The 15,692-nt window shown below is 41.6% G+C and overlaps 1 protein-coding gene and 1 pseudogene across 2 annotated transcripts; one reads left to right on the top strand and one right to left on the bottom strand.

Annotated features, from left to right (window-relative positions):
- Nucleotides 1-1,839: 1,839 nt before the first annotated feature.
- On the bottom strand, nt 1,840-13,329 carry LOC120594865 (glutathione S-transferase A3-like). Of its 2 annotated transcripts, XM_039853040.1 has the most exons (7): nt 13,180-13,329; nt 9,149-9,261; nt 6,869-6,920; nt 5,863-5,995; nt 5,297-5,438; nt 3,114-3,245; nt 1,840-2,223 (listed from the first exon to the last, which is right to left on the bottom strand). In XM_039853040.1, the coding sequence occupies exons 2-7, from the start codon at nt 9,233-9,235 to the stop codon at nt 2,098-2,100; spliced, it is 672 nt and encodes a 223-aa protein (XP_039708974.1). In that variant the 5' UTR covers nt 9,236-9,261; nt 13,180-13,329; the 3' UTR covers nt 1,840-2,097. The 2 variants fall into 2 exon arrangements, with proteins under 2 accessions (XP_039708974.1, XP_039708975.1); XM_039853041.1 differs by lacking the exon at nt 6,869-6,920 and having other exon boundaries at nt 13,180-13,319.
- Nucleotides 13,330-15,573: 2,244 nt separating this feature from the next.
- On the top strand, nt 15,574-15,692 carry LOC120595086 (uncharacterized; annotated as a pseudogene).

The following is a 15,692-nucleotide window of genomic DNA, read 5'->3' as shown; positions in this document are numbered from 1 at the left end:
CTCTGTCTGCCGCATCCCACTCAACTGTGGGGAAGTTCACACTGTGAAAATGGGTAGTCAAGACTAGGGCCCTGGGCTCAACCCCATGAATCCTAGATTTCCTGACAGAGCCCAAGTTATGAGCTCAGTATGTGGCTGAAGCTAGAAATCACTCAATCCCAGCCTCTTCTGCACAGAGACATGCCAGGGGGGAAATGTGTATCTCGATCTATAGTTTGAGAACACATTCCTGAGTGACAGTAGGGAGGGAGACTTTCTCTTTCTTCTCTCTGCAACTATAGAGGATGAGGCTGCTGCTACTTGGGTGGGCACAGGGTGGCCAGTGTTTCGACTGAACCTCTTCAGATCAAGAAGTCTATGGGACTAAAGGCACTCCGCATGGCAGGCAGGGCGACAAACAACAGGTATAGCAGCAGAGGACTGGCGGCATTTTCTGTTGGTGTCAGGTCTACTTGCCTCCTTGACTGGAGTAAGCCCCTGATGATTTGATTTAACATGGAAAAGAGACTCCGAGGGTGGGGGAAGAATGTTCTTGCTCTTCTGTGATGGATGCTTGAGTGACTTAAAATAAATATTTAAAAGATATGATATTATTATATATGTACATCAGGCTGGCGCGTGACTGTACTTCAATGGTTCCCTATTTTTCTTAAGACAAAATCCAAATTTTTTGCCATGGCCTTCGAAGACCTTAGGCCTCTGGGCCTTGCACCCGGATCTCACCTCATCGTCTCCCCTCCCCCCTGAGTAATGTTCTACTAGATCTAAGTCAAATACACCATGCTCAGTCTCTCTCTTTCTCTAGGTCATTGACCCTTCTGACCTTCTGTCTGAATTTCATCCCTGCTGCCCAACTGAAGTTTTACCCACTCACTTCACTAACAAGTTGTTTATCATTTAGATCTCATGTCAGATATGACTCCCTTCCTTGAGAAACCGTGACTGACCCACAGATTCTGGCAAGGATATCTGTATCACGTTCAGCAGTGTCACACCCCTAGCATGGTGTTGTACATTAAATTGTGTCCTCTAAAAAAGATACGTTAGAGTTCTAACCCTGGGTACCTGCGAATGTGACTTCATCTGGAAACAGGGTCTTTGCATATGGAATCAAGTAAAGATGAGGTCACGCTAAATTAGGGTGCACCCAAATCTCATTCCTGCGTATCTTTATAAGAAGAAGGAAATCTGGATAGAGAGAGACACACACAGGAAGGGTGCCATTTGGCAACAGAGGCATAGACTGGAATTACGCATCAGCAAGCCAAGAACTGCAAAGGATTGCCCACAACCATCAGAAACTAGGAAGAGGCAAGGAAAGATCCTTCTCAAATTCCTTCAGAGAAAGACCATCACCCTGCTCACACTTTAATTTCGCACTAAGAGCCTTCAGAACTGCAAGAGAATAAATTTTCATTGTTTTAAGCCACTATATTTGTGATATGGTGTTACAGCAATCCTAGGAAATTGATATACAAAGCATTGGATTGGAATTACCTATTCTTTTGTTTCTCTCACTAGAGTGAACCCCATGAGGACAGACTATATCTCACTTATTCGTCATTATTTACCTAGATCCTAGAACACTGAATATCATATATTAGACATAAAATAAATATTAGTTCCATAACTGAACAGGAAAAAACACTTTACCTGAAGGAAAATGGTCTAAAAAAACAGAGAAAAAAGTTTTTATGTTGTGGGTCAGAAAGGCATCAGAATACAAAAGGAAAAGATTCTTTTTGTGTAACTGAGTGTCAAATTAATATTTCTACTTAACTCTTTTTGACAAGGTGTATGATAGCTGTTACGTGAAAGTTTTTCAAATAGATCAAAGAGTCCACAAAACTTTTTCTCCCTTTATTTATTTTTAAGTCAAAGAGACAACTTAGGACTATATCATGATTTCACATTTGACCAAAACAAAATAGATTGCTTTGAAAGTAAATCTGCATAGTCGATTTATAATTAAATTAGCACTTACAGTTTGGAAATGCTTCTTAGTCTCACAACTGGCAGGATTTAAATCTAGGAAGACCAATTCATTGCTGAAAAACGTCAAAAGATTGGTCCTTGTGCTGGCTGTTCATTACTGCTCTATTTAATATCGAAAATCTTTTTGATTTCTTCTAGTGTTTTCGCATCCAGGGGAGGCTTCCTCTGGCTGCCAGGCTGCAGGAACTTCTTCACAGTAGGGAGGTTGCTGATTCTGGTTTTCAGGGCCTGCGACGCACAAGACACAGTCTCAGAGTGGAGACAAAACACACACACCATCGTTAGCACAAGCCAGGGATCTGAGACCTTCCTAGACCAGGACCAACAGAATCCCCTCCATCAGTACCAGCGTGAGGCTGGGAAACAGATGCCCAGTGAGACAGAAAAGAAGAGGAAGAAAATATAGCTCAGTAGCACTTTCCCTAGAGATGCCTTTGTTTAAAACTTTACTTGGTTCACAGTCTTCGCTACTTTCTTCCCATTCGGAAACCCTGTAGGTTCATCGCTCTCGTGCAGCACAAGGAAGAGGAATATGTCTGTCAGATCCCAACCCAGATAAAGTCTCCAAACCAGAAAATGAAGATATGGGAGAATTAGCCTGGAACTGAAGACAGAAAATATAAAAGCCAAACCAGGATGACAGTCAAAACCAACCTGCCCTGTGAGAGAGGCACAGAGCAAGAGGGGGCTGTGCGGAGAGAAACACAGTGTCTGAGAGAAGGAGCAAGAACTGAGGGAAGGAAGTTAGGGGAAGGAGAGCTTCCTGGAAGGACTCAGGTGATAACGAGAAGGACACACCTGGGAGAAAGGCCATCCCAGAGAAAAGGACAGAAATTGTAATGGAACAGGGGCTGAGGAAAGAGATGCCGAGTCCTGTGTCCTTCTCTTTGTAAAAGACAAACTATTCTTCATGGGGCAGCATCACCTCCAACTTCCTTGGGAAAACAAGATTCTTTTCATGCCTTGCACCAGGGCCTAGGATCAAATTTTGGAGACCCCAGGGCAGCGAAGGCCTGGACAGTGATGGGGAGCATCACATCACCAGGCCAAGATTCCCAATATTAGACTTCAAGGTGAAAATGTGCCCTGCCCCTCCTGAGGACAATGAAAGGAATCACCTTCAGCAGAGGGAAGTTGGCCAGAAGGCTGGGGTCAATCTCTTCCACATAGTAGAAAAGTTCAACCAGGTAAATGTCAGCCCTGCTCAACTTGTTGCCAACCAGGTAGTCTTGTCCGTGGCTCTTCAACACCTGGTGAATTTGAGGGATCAGATTAGGAACACAAGCACGCTCGGGCTGGGTCCCCCTGCCCCTGCCCAGCTCTCTCCAGCCCGACTTTCCCATCTCTACTGCGTCACTGGGCGGTGTGGAGCATTGGACCACATTCACCGCCCCTGATTCAGTGAGACAGACAGAAGTGGGTCTCTGCTGTCCTTTCCTCACTTCTGAGCTGAAGCCCAGGCTACCATATCCTTTTCCCATCCCCACACCACTGGGGCTCCCTTACATGCGTCTTCTGCTGGCCCGGGTCTCAGCACCAGCTGCACCGTGTTTCTGCTACGTGCCCTGAAGTCCCAGCAGCTCTGAGAATTCAGGACACGACTCTCCATGCTGCTGCAGTGCAATCGTGCATCCTTCCCCACCTCCCTGCCCCGTCTCTCTCTCATTTGGGCAAAGGCTCCATCTTCATGACATCCTCCTTCAATCCTGAGCAGACTATTTCAGAGTCTACATTTCTCTTCTGTCTGTTCTCTTCATTTCCTGGTCTAGCTCTCTGGGACCTGAAATAAATCTGTGTCAACTTGAACTCACCATCTCCTTTACAAAATCAGCTCTGACTCCTAACTTGCACTATGTTAAGATCTGCATGCTGAAGTGTCTAGGGGTGAACTGCACTGATGATTGACACTCATTTTGTAATACATTAGAAGGTAATATGTTTGACTGCTAGAGAGAGGGATCGAGAGAGAGAAATCTATATAATGCAAACAATGAAAGGCGAATTTTATGTCCTCCTGGTGGATGCATATGTGTTCATTGTATATTTATTTCAACTTTTTTGAGTGTATGAAATTTTTCATAATAAAATGTTGAAGAAATATGTAGTACTTATTAAAATATTCCAGCAATATGGAAATCGCAAAGTATAAAGAGAAAAAACACACATAGCACCACCAACTAATGATAATAACATTTTGGCAAATATCCTCTCAGATTATGTTTACATATAGAAGGTTAGGTAATTTTTGACAAAGAATATAATAACATCGACACCTATTTTGTAAAATACATTTTTTTAATTTATGTTATCATGGGGCCCTTTGATTTCAAAGTATAAGTATATCGAACTGAGACGAAAGAGTTTGTCATTATGTGAAGTTTCCCTAAACTGTCAGCACTACAAGGACCAGGAAGGTGTATTTTTTGGATTACATTAAATTCTTCACTCATTAATATGGATGGACACACAAGCAATGAATTAATATTTGTAGAATAAATAAAAAAAAGAATGCTTTATAATTCTTTGTAAAGATGAAGGTGTCAGCACTAAACCTTTTATTTATATGGAAGACTCCTGTATCTCTTACAATCATTATTTTGGTTTATAATTTTTATTTAGCATGCTTTCAGGTAGTTTTGATCTTGATATGTTCTCCTACCTTCAAAGAGAAACATTAACTAAGATATGCATTATGTACAGTGATAGAACTTTATTGCCTTAGTTTGGCACTACTTTCCTTAAAAGTCTGAGAGCCATGTCCATAAAACACGTAGACTCTTTGTTACTTAACATGTTTTCATCTGTCTCTTCCTCTCCAACCTGCTGCCACATCTCTGTTTAGATACATCTCACCCATCCCCGAAACACTACCATAATCTCTGGATGGGCAGCTGGCCTCCGGTCTCCCCCCACATGTCGCCAGAATATTTGCCGATGAATTGCTTTCATCGTATTCCCCGTGGATGAAAAGCACCTGCTCCATGTTCTGTAGGACCTACTCCAATTGCTAGTGTGCCTCTCAGCCTTCCACAGCTCACACTCTCTGACCACGAATTCCATCCAATGGAGAATTCTAATTGGGGCCTAGTAAACTGAAACTTTGCTGAAAGGTTGTAACTTGAGTATAACAGGTACATAGCCTCCTGACTGCTGATTTTTTAAAAGCCTAGAGAGTCAGGGTGCTACATTAGTACTCAGGAGTGCTCACGGGAAGGGAAGAGCAAAGCCTCAAGAACGCCCAGGAACGATTTTTCTTTGTGCGCTAATCTCAGTGCCCCCAAATGCTGAATAGCCCACTTACTTTTTCAAAGGCAGGGAAATAACGGGTGGTTACTTTCTCTTTGATCAAGGCGGTCTTGGCATCTATCTCGTTGGGCGGGCATAGTATCAAAGTCAGGATCATTTCATTCAAATCTGCCATGCCTTCTGTATACATATCAATCCTGAAAGACAAAAACGACCAAATCGTTGAACATCTCCTGCCTTAGATGTTATAGTTTAAAAATGTGAAAGAATGGGGTTCTTTTGTATCCTTCCTTTCCTCAGCCTTATCCTCGTAAAGGCCTGAGCACACGGAGTCATGATCCACCAGCCTCCTGGCTTCACAGTTCCTCAGGGTTTGGAAACCTCTGTCATTCTCTGTGCAATATCCGTGAGCTGCATCCTCTTCTACAATCCCACTTGCTTAACTCCACACCAAGTGGAACTCTCATCCTCATAGCTGTCTGCTGTACTGGACCTCAGTCTATACTTCGACGGCCCAGGTTGCTGCCAGCCGTTATCCCCCCGACACAGCCCTGCCCATTCATGGAAGGTTCTGTATGGTTCCTCAAAATTGTTGATGAAAGAACAGAAAAAGTATCGTACAGGGCTCTCTCCTTTATGTCTTTCCCATAGAGGTTGTATTTGGCGGCGATGTAGTTGAGAATGGCTCTGGACTGTACCAGCTTCATCCCATCAATTTCGACCATGGGCACTTGCTGGAATATCAAACCGCTATCTTTTGAAAGAAGAAAACAAAAAGTAGAGTGAAATGTCTTATGCAGCACACTATTAGGATTAAAAAATATTTGTTAAAATGACTGGAAATATACAATGAAACTAAAATGACTTGGTGACACTTTGGTAGAATGGCATTTGGTTTTTAGCTTTTTATAGTTCTTCCTTTTCCTATCAGTCTGCCTTTTACTTTTTGACCTATTATTTCATTTATCTTTTTATATCCCATCAGATACATGTAGGTCTCTTGTAATTTTGTGCCAACTTGCCTCATGGATAATACATAAGAAGTTGGGGAGAGTCTACAACAGGGCTGCCAGCCACCTGGCATTTAAATGGGAAGTTCCCAAAGGAACTTTCACAGTATTCCTGGCATACAAGCAAGTTTAGATGGAGATTTTTACATAGGGATCCCTTTCCCTGATCTTCACCATCTGCAATATTGCTAGTATATCATCTTGCAGTAAAGTAAGAGATAATTCAAGGCAACTGCTGGGCCTATTTCTGTTCTTGTTGCTCTGATGCATGTGTTTGAGTGTCCTTGGTAGGCAGGCTGTGGGGGTCCTGAAATGATATAGCTCACTCATGATGCAGAAAGTCAGGAGAGAGCAGGAGGTAGCATTCCGGGAGACCAGGGACGGTTCTCTTAGCAAGTACTCAGAGAGGTCAAGCCCATCCTAGCTCTGAGCAAGTTATAGATCTGCTCAGGGAGCCCCACCCCTTACAATGAACTTCATTCCTCCCTTTCCAGCCCCCACCTTCCCAACACACACACACACACACACACACACACACACACACACACACACTGCCTGGTGTCAAAACTCAACTGTGATGTCTACTAGATTAGTGGAACTTAAATATTTGGTCTTACCTTTTTTTAACTTTTCAAAGTCTTCTCGAGTTTCTATAAATTTCTCTTCAAACTGGAAAGCAGAAACAGTAAGGGAGTTCTTGTTATTTCATTCCATGGCATTATGGTACTTTTAATTTTGAGTGATCCTCTGATATATAATATGGAGGAGGTAAGATTTCTGACTTTCGCACACTACATACAAGAGTGTGATCATGGCCTTTTGGAAATTTGGATTAGAGCCTTCAAGGAAAGAACATGGGCTGTAGCCCATAACCACTCATATCTGGAGGTTCAGTTCATCCCACCTGCTTTCATATCTGACAATGATTAGATCACGATTTGGGAGGGGGTGTTATTGAAGGGAATGGACTGGAAAGTTCTTCTAGTTGTGGAGTTTTAGTATCTCATGAAAGCCCTCTCTCCACATGAGACAGAACAGGGCATTGTGTGTCCCCCAGCAAGGGGTATGCCATGAGGCCCATGACCATCTGAGATGCTGCCACCAGGGACCTCTGCTGTCATTGACATCGCTGCATTTCATTTTCCATTTTAAACTGGGTGCTTTATGGTAAAAGTTTTGGAATTTCGGGTTTCTAACTTGCTCAGTGGAATAGTCTGTTGTGTGGATTTACATGATTCCATAGGGTGAGACCATATAGACAGTGAATTGTGTGAGCAGCAGCAATTTATGAAACTCCCAGTTCAAGCCAAAGATAAGGGATGCTAGGTGGTCATCACGGGAGGGTAGCAAAGGTAGGATGGTTTTGGCTCATGTGCGGGAGGCCGATGGGATCGTGGGGATCGGCCTTTGGGCACAGAGAACCCAGAAGTTCTGTCCGAGAGCCTGACCAAGAGTCGACTAAGATGGCGTAATGGAAGCCCGGGATGCTCTCGGCATCGCCCCCTACTCACTCTCTCGTACTGAATCCATCTGACCTTCAAAACTGAAGTCTGGACTACAGTGGAAACTTTGAGTTATTGGTTTATAGAGAAAAAAACAACCTGGCATGGCATGATTTGTATTTTTTGTGTTCTTGTTGCTTCACGAAATTAAGAAAGGGCTGGGCTAAAGTCCCCATACCTTCATGTAGCAATCAAGAAAGTGTAACCCAAGCCTTAGGTAGGCATGTTATCATGAGGCTGAGAGGAGCGAACTAGAAGCTCCTGTCACATGACGCCACCTCACCTGAAACCCTCCCTTACCGCTCTAACCTGAGGGACCAGATCTCCTGAGTTTATCTATGACTCCCTCCCCTGAAAACTCTCACAGAGTTGCTGGGTTCTTGTTATCTGGACTGAGAAGTGTTTTTCTCATGGACACCTCTGGAGGGCAGCACTCAGCAGAGTCCCATGGATATCGACCATGGGGAATATAGTATTTCGACACTGTAAATGCTGGGGGGTCCTAGATACTCCCACCCTTCCTTTTATTCACCCTTTTACTTGTCTGCATCCTCACTAGAATGTTAACTTTCTCAGGGCAAGGACCTTGTCTGTCTAGTTCATTTGTGTATCCTCAAGACCCAGAACAGAACCTGGCCCTAAAATCATTGCTGAGTGGGTGCATTAAATCTTTAACAGGCAGTTTCTTCCAATCTGTCCCTCCCCATATTTCTGATTTATGTTCAACTTTAATTACATTTATTTTCTAATTTTTATATTTTGTCTTTTTATTATGGAAATTTCTAGCATGCATAAAAATAAGCAGAAAGTGGTCATCTTTACACTCATCACCCAACTTCATTAATTATCAGCTCTAGCTAATCTTGTGTCATCTATACACCCACCTACTCTTGCACTCATAATAATTTGAAGCAAATTCTAGATATCATATATTTCATCTTTAAATACTTCAATCTTTACCTCTAAAACATAAGAACTTTTTAAAATAACCACAATACATGATCACACCTAAAAAGTCAATAATAATTCTTTAATATTATCTAATAATCAGTGTTTATGTTTCTAATATTGCATAAATGTTACAAATGATATTATATGGTTCATTCAAATTCAAATAAGGCTCATACATTGTGATTAGTTTCTTCAAGTGATTTTAAATGTTTATGTTCTTTGATGAGAAGAATTTTAATAATATTTTACGTCTCTTAATAACTGATAGTTTTCATCTCTTAATAACTGATAGTTTTTGTTTTATCTCTTAATAACTGATAGTTTTTGTTTTAATGCGAAACTCTTGACTGGTCATTAGTAAGAAATGTTTCTTAGATTAGTGAGAAAATACTTAGATACAGTCAATTTTAGATCCAACTTAAGATGACAGAGCTCAGAACTGACCTCTACTCCTGCAGCAGCCAAGAGCCACCGGATGGACTCCATTCGTCCTCGTGCATTTAAGTAGTGAAGCTTGGGTTTCCACGCCATGATGTAGTCTCCTGGTTTCTCTAAACCTACAGAAAGGAAGAAACCACAAAAGCAAAAATGTACATATGACATGTGATCGAACAGCACCTAAATGCTCAAGTCTACCTTCTTGCGACAGAGTTGGAAGAGTTCCTAGCAGGCATTCCCTGGCTTAAATTCTTACCCATCAGCAGCTAACCCTGGAAAATTGCTTCAAACCACTAAAAAAGAGCAGGGTTGGAACTCACCCAGGTGCAAGTTTCTTCATGAAATTAAGAAAGGCCTGGGCTAAAATCCCTATGCATTCATGAAACAATCAAGAAAGTATACTCCCAGGCTTAGGTAAACACGTTATTATGGATCTGAAGAGAGCGAAAATGTTTTCGATATCCATGTTGTTGCTGTGAGATGCAGTAGTCTAAGCTTTAGAAAGTAAAGAATGTTTTGGAAACATACTTCATAAACTCACCTGTCTTGTAAATGGAGATTCTGTTTATTGTACTTACTTATCATGGGAAATGGAGAGGCTATGACTCAGCAGAATGAAAAGGAGGATGAAATCTGTACTAATATGTGAAATGTGTTTGTTATGGACTGGAATTCACAGAGCTTAGTGACTCAAACCCTCACGCGAAGCTCCCTTACCCATTCACTGAGGATCTAGTTACAAAGGGAAATACTTTTTATCATATATAATATTTCCTCATAACACTCCTCCTTATAAGCCACTTTTTTCACCTTCCAAATAGGAGGTACTCGATGTCCTGATTGAGAGCGGGGCAAAGGTTGCCACGAAACTTTGCCTCATCAACAGAGAATGAGAACTAGTGAGATTCAACAATTTGCCAGAGGTCACACACATTTGTTCTGATTTACACTCAAAATCTAACAAGTGTGTCTACCCCCTACAATGACCCTGGGAAAGAGCTTCTAACATCCTGTTTTAAAGATGAGAAAACTGAAGTTCAAAGAGACAAAGTACCTCTTCTATGCTCTTATGTTTTGCAAGTGTTAGATTTCAGGTCTGGGCCCTTTTCACTCCACCATGTAACACTTTGGCATGCTCTGTGCTTCTCTCTGAGAACTTAGTTTATTTTTCCCATTTGGAATCCATTAGCCAACTAATGGTTAAAGGGGAGGGATAGAGGGAAACACTGAGTTCACAGTTCCTTTCTGTTAGCTGATATTTAGGAGCTTGATAAGAAAAATTAATAAAAGCACGCTTTGCTTTACGCTGACATTCTTAAAAACTGTGAGTAACTTGAGAACTAGCACAGCTAGATTTTAGAAAGTAAGCTTATATTCCTTGAAAGGAATATATCCCATGATAATTCCAGTAGTAAACCAGAAGAGTGATGTCTCTGGGGCTGGTCCCATTACGGCGTTTCTTAGCAGAGAGTTGGGAGACAGATACAAACCCAACTCCTTTGCTTATGAGGCACGTAAACTTGGTCAGGTTGTTTAATCTCTGCATCCCAATTTTCTCTTCTAAACTTAAAGATAGGTGTATGTACTTTTGAGAGCTATTGAGAACGTTAACTGAGGTGATGTTTAAAACCCATAATGAGAATCAGCAATTGCAAGTCTCCTCCCGTTCCCAGTTCCTGGGAGATGGGTGAGTCTCTGAACACATCGAGTAGCACGTGTGTCTTCTTTCTTCTGTCTTTCTGTCAGTCTATCTGTCTTTCTGTCTACGTATCTATCATCTATCTCTTGACTCGGCACGAATAAAACTTTACATATGTATAGACTTTTTTTTACATAAATCATATAACAGCTCTTTTGACTTAGCGTGGGTGGCAAGAGTAGTTATATTCAGCTTGGTTCACCTGGATTGCAGAGGTTTTCCGTGAAGGTTCAGCAAGGTCAGGCACATCATTAAACACAGCCTTTTGAAGTCTCAAGACTACAGCAGTTCCTGGCTCTGCTCTGACCTTGCACTCCATGAGCCTTTCTCTTCAGCAACACTCCCCTACATACACACACCATTTGCTCCTTGACCCTTGCACTCTGGAATCTTCCCTTTCCAAGAGTCCTTTACCATGCAAATGAGAGATCCTCTGTTTCTGTCTCCTGCGATTCACTGCACTAGTGCAGTCTCATGTCAACACCGATGGAAGTGATCACTTCTCTCAACATCATGCTCCTTACCGTGAAATGCAAACATTTCACAGCTCCCTCTTCGACACCTTGTTTCTGGTTTACATGTAATATATTTCCTTCTATTAAAACTTTTCCGTCCAAGCTTCTCAACTAATACTCCTTGAGCAGTTTCATGTACTACGAAATGATAGCTGGCTGGGAACAGGATACAAGACTAATTTGGTCTCTGCTCTAAAGGGGTTTCGATCTAGTCAAAAAGACCGGTTTGTAGACAACTGACAGTGCACAAAGAGCCCAGCAGTGACTTTGTGTTAATTGGTTCCAACCCAAGAATTATGATTCTCTTAGTCAGCATTTGAGCAAGATGAGAAGGCTGGCAAGCCGAGAAGCTGAACAGGCAGTGTTGGCTCTTACATTCTGATTTGAATGACTTTTACATTCTAGCTAGGTGAATTTCTGTTCTTTTTAAAAACTAATTATATGTTCCCATGATCTAGTTTTCCCACCAAGACTTTCTGAGTTTGGGAGTTTTGAGAAGTTGTATAATCCAGTGGTTGTACCCCCCACCCCAGAAGACATTTGGTAATGTCTGGAGACATTTTTGATTGTCCAAGTAGGCGGAGGGTGCTACATCTGTTGGTAGAGACCAGAGATTCCTCTGACAAGGAGTGGGGCTATGCCTTCGATGTGCATCTGAATGCTATTTATCTGCCCTTAGTCATGCTGCATGTTATCCAGCTTTTTTCATCAACCATGGTATCCTAACAGACACAATTTTTTAAATATTTAGTTGGAAATACCTTATGGTTGATTGCAGTTGGCTATTAGATCTATGCAATCTTTCCAGGACAAAGTCGTTTTGAAAAATGCAGTAAATCTTCTCTATCTATTTGCATCTCTTATTCAACTCTAGACTGTAAATAGCACTAAAGTGGAACTTTACCTCACTCTGTGTTCTTTCTACAAGTGCAGACTGGAATGAAGAGAAAAAGTGAGAATATTAACCTCGACTGCATTAACAGTATTGATAAAGTGATGATTTCTTGTAAAACTTGTAAATGAACGATCACTGTAAATATCTTAAAGGTGTAAAGTTTGCAAATTTAGAGAAATACGTATGTTAACAGTACTGTCAAATACATTCCTTCAAAATGCATTAGATGTATATTTCTACAACATAACAGAAACTTTTTAACCAACAAAAAAGAACAATGAACAGGACAGCTCCCTACAACAAAGAATTACCCTGCCCAAAATGCCAATAGTACCAAGTAGAGAAATCTGCTCCAGCATTTACTAGACTTGCCTACCATGAGTTGGTTGAACCCTAGAGAGAGAGCAGGACTTGCCAGGTAGCTAATCGCAGCAAAGACTGAGTACAATCTAGTTCTGCTGACAGTCAGACTAATCTCATCCTGTTATAATAAATTTTTATTTTGAATTTTCACAACCTTACAGTATCACCATGCAACCTTACAGTATAACTGTTGTGTGTTGGCTACTTCAACAGAGAAAGTGACTTTAGTATAATCATCTATATGCTCTCCCTCTTGCACTGGTCATACTCTCAGATTGTCTAAAATGATATCATTCTTTTTTCTCCCATATTATTATTTTTTTCTCATATCTAAATGCTTATGCCCTAGTTTTCTAAAGTCTTCATTTTTACCTTTCTGTAAAGATGTATTCAATGGCCATTGAATAAACAACTCTTGAACTGTCCCTTAAGCACACCAAGAAGGCACTATGTGAGTATAAAGCAGACATTTTCTTGTGCTAAGGATACATTTTAAAATATTTTTTGGTGCCTTAGATGTGAGGCTTTGAGGCAATGTATAAAGGCTTATAAAATCAGTACTTACCTTTTTAAAGTCTGTCTCCCACTTGGCTCAGCAACTGAGTGGCAACCTCTTATGTGCGTATCGGCTGTTTTTACAGTGGAATAACTCCTGCTCTCTGAAAGGAGTGGCTTCCAGATAGAGAAAAGCCACTCCCCCAAAGATCAGAGTTCATGGATACCATGCTAGATTAGAAGGAAAATGAAAAGTCATCCTATCATGAAATAACTGGTTAATGTGTTCCTTTTCAAGGTCGATAAATAAAAGATTAAACAAAAAATTTTAGATTGTTGAACTCTCTCTACCAGTCAGTGAGATACGGCTTTTGAAAAAACTGTGAGGTTTTCATGAATTGGATGCAAAGATTAAAGCAGATGAGAAACCTGTACTGTGAGCAGAGCAGGGAGCTGATATTCAGTAAAAGGCAAGCTGATCTCTGGAATACCTTTTAGGACACACTTATGCTAAAAAATTGTTTATCGTTTATCTGAAATTCATATTTAATTGGGTGTCCTGTATTTCCACTAATAAATTTGGCAACTCAATCAGTATACTTCCTCCTCTCTGCCACATTCAAATCAGCCTTCCTAGCCTTTGGGCCTTAGCATGTGCTATTTGTTCTGTCTGGAATACTCTCCTTTAAGCTACTACTATATTTCCCCTATTATGTCTTTCCTTTCCTTACATTATTTTGACATTATATCCTTAATATCAGTTTCCCCACAGTCTGTGATATCCTGGGGGTAAGACCTTCATCTTGTTTTCGGTCACAGCTCCTACGATTGGCACATAGTAGGAGCTCAATAAATAACATAGTTTTTAAAAATTATTAAGCGGAAAATTTCTGGCAAATACAAATATAGAAAGAAGAATAGTAGAAAGTAAAGAAAACCCCCATGTACTTATCCCTGTGTTTCAGCGATCGCCAACCATCTTTTTTCATCTACACCCTAACATGGGTGGTATGGTGGCCTCCTAAAAATATAGGTCAACATCCAAAACCCTGGAACCCGTTAACGTGACCATATTTGGAAAAAGGGTCTTTGCAGAGATAAGTAAGCAAAGGAACTTGACATCATCCAGGATTATCCGGGTGGGCCCTAAAGCCAATGAGAAGTGTCTTTACATCAGAAGAGAAGACACAGACAAGCAGAGGGTGAGGTGATATGAAGATGGAGGCAGAGGGTGGAGTGATGTGACCATGAGCCAAGGAAAGCAAGGAATGTAAAAAGCCACCAAAAGCTGGAAGAGGCAAGAAAGAGTTCTCCCCTAGAGCTTCTGGAAGAAGTACAGCCCAGCCAACTCCTTGACTTTGAACTGGCCTTCAAAAGTGTGAGAGAAGACGCCCTGTTGTTTTAAGCCACTCAGTTTGTAGTAATTTGATATAGCAACCGCCAGAAACTAATATATGCTTCCACCTATGGCTCTCACAATCATGGGATTATTTGGAAGAAAATCCTAGATAACCTATCACTACAGCTATCAAAAAGTTAGCATAGTAATTTTTAACAGGTAAAGACTTTTTTGAAAAATAAATAGTAATATTCTCCAATCATACTAAAATTTAGAATTCCTTAATTTCATCACATACTCAGCATTCTAACTTCACCCATTGTCTCATGAAAGTTTCTTTGGGTTTTTTGCATCAGAATCCAAGCAAGGTCCATGCATTGCATTTGAGTAATGAATAAATATATTTTGTAGACATGGGTGAATTAATACAAATGCCAGGCAGATGAAAGTGTGTGTGGAATTCGGAAGAATTCCCGACCCCAGACTCGAACACATAAGTCATCACTAAGTTCATGGAGTTGTATATGGTGTTATTACCGTTTGTGATGAGGCAGTGGGGATGCAGCAGGACCACACCAGCACACCGAGAACTCACAGGATAGTGGAGGAGGCACAGTGGCTTTGAGCTTTACTAGTGGTTTACAGGGCTCTCTGGGAGGCACAGAAGAGAGTCCGACTCTCCCTGGGACGCAAGGAGGTGAGGAGCTGAGAGTGGCCAGGTGGGAAGGAACAGGCAGGCCTAGTCAATGTGCCCAAGAGGAAGGCAGGCGGCCCCAGGGGTGTGATTGGGCTGGAGCTCTGGACTGAGGAGGGCTGTGAGGAGGCATGCTGCAGGCATGTGAGTCGCTAAAGGAGTTAAAGAAGGTAGTGATACTTGGATTTGCACTTTAGGAAAACCACTCTGGTTGACAATAGAGAACAAACTAGAGCAAAGTGCAGCTGCAGTTAGGAAGACCCACTGGGAAGTTACTGGGGTGGTGGAGGCGAAGAATCATGAGGCCTGACCTCAGGCAGTGGAAGAGGATGGGATAAGAGAGACATGCATGGCAATTGGGACTTAAGCTGCCAAGGCTTGTGCCTCATTCAATGGAAAGGCAAAGAGAGACAGTCAAAAATGAGTCCTGAGTCTATAGCCACACCACCCTGAGGAAGCCCAATCCCGTCTGATCTCGGAAGCTAAGCAGGGTTGGGCCTGGTTGGTACTTGGATGGGAGACCACCTAGGAAGACTAGGTGCTGTAGGAG

The sequence above is a fragment of the Pteropus medius genome, unplaced genomic scaffold (genome assembly GCF_902729225.1).
Source record: "Pteropus medius unplaced genomic scaffold, Ma_sr-lr_union100, whole genome shotgun sequence".
Classification (NCBI taxonomy): Eukaryota; Metazoa; Chordata; class Mammalia; order Chiroptera; family Pteropodidae; genus Pteropus; species Pteropus medius.
Note: the sequence above shows the minus strand (reverse complement) of the source record. Positions and strands in the feature narration are given on the sequence as shown.